This window comes from Gadus chalcogrammus, chromosome 17, assembly GCF_026213295.1.
Source record: "Gadus chalcogrammus isolate NIFS_2021 chromosome 17, NIFS_Gcha_1.0, whole genome shotgun sequence".
Classification (NCBI taxonomy): domain Eukaryota; kingdom Metazoa; phylum Chordata; class Actinopteri; order Gadiformes; family Gadidae; genus Gadus; species Gadus chalcogrammus.
The window spans coordinates 8,342,372-8,349,871 of record NC_079428.1 but is presented as its reverse complement, the minus strand read 5'-3'; the positions used below and the strand labels follow the sequence as shown (position 1 = coordinate 8,349,871).

At 48.0% G+C, this 7,500-nt stretch overlaps 1 protein-coding gene across 1 annotated transcript in view; it reads right to left on the bottom strand.

The window, feature by feature from the left end:
- The window catches only part of dnah2 (dynein, axonemal, heavy chain 2), a 228,338-nt gene that overhangs the window by 69,381 nt on the left and 151,457 nt on the right, over nt 1-7,500 (bottom strand). Inside the window, exons 50-55 of the mRNA XM_056576101.1 lie at nt 5,864-6,000; nt 5,485-5,622; nt 4,898-5,056; nt 2,913-3,065; nt 2,573-2,664; nt 237-435 (exon numbers count right to left, since the gene is read on the bottom strand). Coding sequence (XP_056432076.1) covers nt 237-435; nt 2,573-2,664; nt 2,913-3,065; nt 4,898-5,056; nt 5,485-5,622; nt 5,864-6,000 — 878 coding nt within the window. The remainder of the gene's footprint in view (nt 1-236; nt 436-2,572; nt 2,665-2,912; nt 3,066-4,897; nt 5,057-5,484; nt 5,623-5,863; nt 6,001-7,500) is intronic.

The following is a 7,500-nucleotide window of genomic DNA, read 5'->3' as shown; positions in this document are numbered from 1 at the left end:
TCAACAGTGAAGACTCTCGGGGCTCCCGGGAACATTGTGGTGTCTGGCTAATGGCCGCCACATTCCCCTCTAGACAGAGACAGTTTTGGGTTCAGGTAGAATGAGCAGCTATACCCCCCGTATCTATTACAGAGACATTCATCTCCAAGGGAAAGGCGGTCACACAAAGCTATTCATGGACACCCTTAAGACACAGAGACGACATCGCCACCACAGCGTCCTGACGCGGGCCCTACTTGGGAGGACATGTTGATGGTGAGGACGGCCCACTTGGAGGGGTCCAGGTTCTGGAGCACCACCTGGGCCACCGAGGTCTTGCCCGTGCCCACGGGTCCGGTGAGCAGCACCGGGTACTGGCCCGCCACCAGCGCCCCCACCAGGAAGTTGTAGCGCACCGTGTCCACCGTGGGCACCATGATCTTGTAGAACGGAGCGCTGTGGGAGGAGAACGACATGGTAAGGGGGGTGAGGTCATGTAGGGTGAGGTGAGGTCATGTAGGGTGAGGTGAGCTGAGGTCTTGTAGGGTGAGGTGTGGTCATGTAGGGTGAGGTGAGCTGAGGTCTTGTAGGGTGAGGTGTGGTCATGTAGGGTGAGGTGAGGTCATGTAGGGTGAGGTGAGGTCATGTAGGGTGAGGTGAGCTGAGGTCTTGTAGGGTGAGGTGAGGTCATGTAGGGTGAGGTGAGGTGAGGTCATGTAGGGTGAGGTGAGGTCTTGTAGGGTGAGGTGAGGTCTTGTAGGGTGAGCTGAGGTCTTGTAGGGTGAGGTGAGGTGAGGTCATTTAGGGTGAGGTGAGGTCATTTAGGGTGAGGTGAGCTGAGGTCATGTAGGGTGAGGTGAGGTCATGCAGGGTGAGGTGAGGTGAGGTCATGTAGGGTGAGGTGAGGTCTTGTAGGGTGAGGTGAGGTCTTGTAGGATGAGGTGAGGTCTTGTAGGGTGAGGTGAGGTCATTTAGGGTGAGGTGAGGTCATTTAGGGTGAGGTGAGCTGAGGTCATGTAGGGTGAGGTGAGTTGAGGTCATGTAGGGTGAGGTGAGGTCATGTAGGTTCAGGTGAGGGCTTGTAGGGTGAGGTGGGGTGAGGTCATGTAGGGTGAGGTGAGGTCATGTAGGGTGAGGTGAGGTCATGTAGGGTGAGGTGAGGTCTTGTAGGATGAGGTGGGGTGAGGTCATGTAGGGTGAGGTGTGGTCATGTAGGGTGAGGTGAGGTCATGTAGGGTGAGGTGAGGTCATTTAGGGTGAGGTGAGGTGAGGTCTTGTAGGGTGAGGTGAGGTGAGGTCATGTAGGTCGAGGTGAGGTCATGTAGGTTCAGGTGAGATCATGTAGGTCGAGGTAAGGTCATAGGATGATAATTGATTTTAAGTTAAGCTTCTCTGTGAGGGACCTAAGGTGAGGGAAAGTAAGGTAGGGTCAGGTAAGGTGAGTTGAGGTAAACTATGGAAAGGGAAAGTATGGTAAGGCAAGGATAGTTTAATTATTTAGCGGAGGCGAGTTGAGTTAGGGTTTATTGTAAAAATGATATTCAACTGTCAATATTCACGAAGAGAACATTTGGGGAGAATCTTGATATTTTTAAGTTAAAAATATGTACATATACGGTAAATGCCAAAAATGGGAAATTATTAACTGTACCATAAGTACTCACTTATAATTGTGCAATTGGTTGAAATAGCAGCAGTGAATATAGGAAGAAGTAAAAATACACATGGAGCACATATGGAAAAAGCATAAAAGATTTAAAAGTAAAGAGTATGACAGCGTAACAAAGGAGAAGAGAGAATGAAAGGGAAGAGTAAGGACAAGGAAGGAGAACGCAGTATGGTGTATTGTTGAGGACAGAACAGGAAGGTTAAAGATAAAGAGAGAGAGAGAGAGAGAGAGAGAGAGAGAGAGAGAGAGAGAGAGAGAGAGAGAGAGAGAATAAGAGAGAAAGAGAATGGTTTGATAGTTAAAGGATGTAGTGAGGCAGAATATGGTAAGAGATGAGATTAGCTGAGCAGCGGTAAGATAAAGCAGAGGTAAGAGGATAAAAGTGATACAAAATAAAACTCAAGACAGGGTTAAGAGTATATTGTAATGGGTATTACTGTACAGAACAGAAGTACCTTTAGGGGCAAAATCTGTTAAGATAAATAAGTCTGTCTAACTACTTGCAGTGGAGCCTTGAGGCTGAGAATACGTTTTTTCTTTGGTTTCCTTTTGTCTATTCTTTTAAAAGCAGGACTGGTGATTAAGGTAGGTTTGAATTGCGTCAGCCAAGCCAACAGTGGGGGACATAACGCGTAGTTGCAAGTCTGCTATGCTACTTCTGGAGAAACATTCTGGGACAGCACATTAAGAACGGTGAATGGCTAAGCCCCTGCCAATCTCTACCATGCACAATAGTCAATCAACCCTGGAAAACACAGAGTGAGGCCATCCTTATGAGGGACCATCACAAATGGCATGGGACAAAAGGACACTCAAGGATACTCAAGGATACTCAAGGATACTCAAGGACACTCAAGGACACGCACGCACGCACGCACGCACGCACGCACGCACGCACGCACGCACGCAGGTTCAGGTCCTTACTTGGCAGGGTATCGCCAGCCCTTAGACAGCTGGCCCTCGAATGGAGCCCAGGTCTTCTTCTTGGAGTCCACGTAGTACTCGTAGATAGTGTCCTGAACCACAAGTAGCATGTTAACATGTGGGGATACATTATGTTACCAGACAGTGTTGCTATCAGTGTTTTACTGTCACCTCATCATCACTAACACTGTTGGCGTCTACAACACACACTCATAATGCATTTCTTTACAGGTTTTAAAAAAAGTAAATTAACAAAACATAACAAAAGATATGGTAAACACAATTGCGGTATCAATTGTGTTGTTGACGGTGTGTGTGTGTGTTTCATCTTTGTAGGGACCTTGGTGGGGAATGTGCCGTCTATCTCGCGCAGGAAGTTGTCCATCTTCTTGCGTCCGTCCTCGTCCACCGAGGCGCCCACCGACCAGATGAGGCTGAAGAGGAACCAGAGCTCCACCATGTGAGGGAAGTGTTCCGTGTCGGCGGGGTTCACCTGGGGGGGCAGAGGGAGAGAGAGCGGGGCACATGGAGGTTATTGAACCTCACTTTCGTTTTGACCTTGCCTGAGAGAGGATCCTGAGTCGTAGCTTCATCCTGCCCGGAAACTGTGATGCAATTTCCTGCCTCTTGCTTCCTATAAGCTGTGTTCGCAGGTTGCCCGTCCCGAGAAGGAGCGAGAAGAACACGCACATGACAAGAAGAACAACCACAAAGTCAAGGAGACTCAATGTGGACTTTCTATCGACACTGAACCAATGTTCCTCAGTTCAAAATTTCTCCCGCACAAGCATGCTCGGAGTCCCGCCCTCTCGCCCACCAATGACGCACATTAGGAGCATCCCGTCCGTTCCAGGCGCTCTGTCTCAAGATGTGAGGGCAAACTACCACGGCTTAACTTTGTAGGCATCTCTGTATAATGAGCCGCACATCCATTTTCCAAGACCGTGACCGAATAAAGAATCAAGCCAGCCAATGTTTTTTACATCTTTGCTCCGTTTGTTAAGGCATCAGTATTGTAATTTATTCATTAAACACAAGAATTTTGAAGCGGTTAAACTTGAAGTGCAAATTCAATGTCACCTCGAGTTCTGTTATGTGAACGTCAATTTTAGAATGACGACCATCTTGTGCTCTGTGTGACAGTTTTTAAATTGTTTTTTTGAAAATGTTTCATTAAATAAGTGATTTTGAATGAAGTGCGTTGCGATGACTTATCTTTTTCTTATTTAAACAATGAATGAACTCCGAAAGTACATGCATGTACAACGAAACACCAAACTACAAATTAAAACAAACTACTTACGTTCCACATAAAACTTTAACACTGTGCCTCTTTTCCTGAGATACTGGATGAGCATCTCTTTCGTACGTGAAAAAAACTCAGGTTATGAGTTAGGTTCACAGCATATCTAAGAATACCACAAAGATGGAGGGGGAGGTGTGTTTGTGTGTGTGTGTGTGTGGGGGGGGGGGTGGGGGGTGGAAAAGGAGGAGATATTCATGTGCGGGTAAGCCCGTGTGAAAGACAAACGTTGCCAGATAGAGGGAGCGACAGAGAGAGAGAGCAGACAGAGATGAAATGCTTTGTTTCACCATCAAGGTAGGCAGACTTACACCAAGCCACAGCGGGAGTCAAAGGCGCTCCATGACGCACTGGGACGACGCGATCGCGACGAGAGAAAGCTAAAGGATCAAAATCTAAATGTGAAGAAGAAAAGTCGCCTGCCTTCCCCTTCCCATCTCCGGCGCTACTTTGCCATTACACACACGTTCCAGCTCCACAAGCTGTAAACTTCAGAGCTGGCGAGAACAGGTGAGGCTGCCGCGCTCTGAGGTGTGTCGGCTACGGAATAAATACGAGATTAGCAGCCTTTGTTGTGCTCTCCGCCTCCGTATCGGCGGAGGGGAGCTGCTCAGCACTATGTAAATAATAGAGTAATTGGGAAGCGTGGAAAAGTTGAGGTTTACGCAGAAACTTCTCGCTACTTCCTCGATGTCTTGGGTATGTAATTTGTGTCCCCTGCTCAAGGTGGGAAAAAAAACATTGTTGGGTTGATGATTTAAAAATGTTCGAGAAGAATTTATTTTTACCGCGGCTCAGAATTATTTGAATTTATTTGCATTACTATAATAATAATAATAATAGAACCGATCGACTGCCTGCTTCAACGGGTCTGCTGTACATAAATGTGGAGGTCAACTACTCTCCAACCATGAATGCAGCCAGATGGCCTGATACCTCCAGGTATTCCAAGATGAGAAAACCTCAAAGAAACAAAGGAACCCATCAACAAAACAGTCCGGCAGTCACCAAGGGTCCCTCACCCCGTTGTCGGGCGTGGCCAGGGCGTCGTAGAGGCGGCAGAGGGAGGCCACTCCGTTCAGCTCTGTGATGGACACCAGCTCCTTGCAGGAGCTCTTCTTAAACAACAGGGTCTTCTCCAGGTACTTCTCAAACAGACGCTTCAGGGGCTCCAGCTCCGCCTGCAGGGCAACACCCAGGGTTAAGGGGGGAGGGTGAGGTGGAGGGGAGACGTTGGATGTGAGGAGGGGATGATGGGTGTGTGGGGGGAAGATAACACGATAATACTAATACTGTTAGGGTGGTATATACTACTTTTTGTGATGATAATGTGTGGGTGCTTGTGGCAACTTCACTTTTAATGAGGTGCTGTTGAACCAAATGCGGCACACTTAGTCATTTTACAGCAAGTAATCAGTCATCTACTAATCAAATCTCTGTAATAGCATAGCACAGCGGTATTTTGTTAAGCTATTCTAACTTAATTTTGTATAATCATATTTTCATTACAGGCCACATAACTGTGGAGAGAATCGCATCGCTGTAAATAACCTGGCGAGGTCACACGTTCATTTGGATACATGCACTTGGACACAAAGGTAGGATGTACCTTGTGTCTCCTCTGCAGCCAGGACTGGACGTAGGGTCTCCAGCCCAGGTCGGTGTAGTCGTTGTAGACCATCCCACAACGGGACACCGTGGCCGGGGAAGCCACCGCCAGGTCCTCCACCTCGAACAGCAAGGAGACCTGAGAATGAAACCAAAGAAGTGACAGGATTCATCATCAATGAGTATTAAAGCCCCTGGCTGGATGTTGTGAAAAACATTATTTCAACCAAAAATAAAGTCACGAAAAAAGTGGTTATGACTGACACAATTGGAACTAGATCCCCCAGAGAGGGTTCCCCTCAGGTAAACCCTCAACACTAACTTATTTCCAAGTAGCTGCTTCTATCCACTGGAACCCCCTCCCCCTCCCAGGTGCTCACCTGCTCAGGCATGGAGATCCTCTCTCCGTTGATGAGAGTCAGCACCTTGTTGTCGTCCATCACAGAGTTCATGCTCTCGATCCACAGAGTGTCCACCGGCCCGTCCAGCACCATCCACTTCTCCTCCGGCTTCTCGTCTGTAGAGGCCCGGAAAACAGTTAGCGTAGTCGCGCTCACATGGGCTGTTACTGTCAATCTTTTAGTTAGCTCCGTCGGTGGTTAGCTCCGTCGGTGGTGAAGAGGGTGATGTCATGGCGATAGAAATTGGGTGGGTGGTCTTGGCGGAGGGCGGGAGGAGGTTGGATTGATGGTAGGGAATGGGGAATGTTGTTCTACTGGTGGTGGTGGTAAAGGGGTGAGGATGGTGGTGGTGCATCTAATGGAGAAGGGATTGGTGTTGGTGTTGGTGAGTCTAATGGAGATGGGATGGTGGTGGAGGTGGGTTTAATGGTGTTGTCGGTTGGATTGGTGGTTGGTATAGGTGGAGGTGTTGGTGAGTCTAATCGAGATGGGTTGTTGGTGATGGTGGTTCTTATGGAGATGAGATGAGGGTGGTGGTGGGCAATGGTGGTGGAGGTTGGATTGGTGGTTGGTGGAGGTGGAAGTTGGTGGTTGGTAGTTGTTTATTGTTGTGCTTGTGGTGGAGTTTATTATTCTTGACCTCTTAGATTGAAATAAACAGCCGACAACATCTTATCGGGAATAGCTAGGAGTAATGTGCATTGCTCAAGGACACATTTTCCAGTAGGAGATGGAGATCGAACAAAACAACCCTCGGGCTGTAAGACACTTAATCCTAACTGAAGTGGAGGAAGGGGATTTGTTTGTGTGTGCGAGTGTAGCTGCTGTCATAAGTACGCTGTTAACTAACACGGGACATGCTAGCAGACGTGTCAAGTCACGTCCCCTCACTCTTGAGTACTTATGTGCAAAACACAAACACCAGTGTGCCAAGAATTTAAACTGGCTGCCCCCCTGCCCGGCATCACCCCCAACCCCCCCACCCCACCCCCCCACATCTCTTCATCACTTCGAGCCCCAACACACACACATACACACTTGACTGTTAAGGGAAACCAGACCAGTGGTGCTGAGGTGTGCCAGGGATCGAGTGACACAGAGAGAGCGAGAGAGCGAGAGAGCGAGAGCGAGAGCGAGAGTGAGAGTGAGAGCGAGAGCGAGAGAGAGAGATAAAGACAGAGACAAATACATATACACAAGCAACAGACAAACACACACACAAAAAATAAATATAAACATGGGTTTGACGAGGAAAAACTGTCATATGCCTTCTGGGATTGAGCCTTTCGGCGGGAAAATATAGACGTGGGAGATAAACAAACGTAGGAGCAGTCAAGCGTCCAAGCAATCTCATACACACAAACACACACACACACACACACACACACACACACAGTCACACACACACACACACACACACACACACACGTGTGGATTCAATATAAGCACACACACAAATAAAGAGAACCCACAAGCACGCACGTACAGGAACACACACCAAATCCAGATGGTGCTCTGAGTGGACCCAAACTACTTTGCAAATCTAGACAAATATGAGAGGTGATGGAGAGATTGAAGCAGAGAGAGAGAGAGAGAGAGAGAGAGAGAGAGAGAGA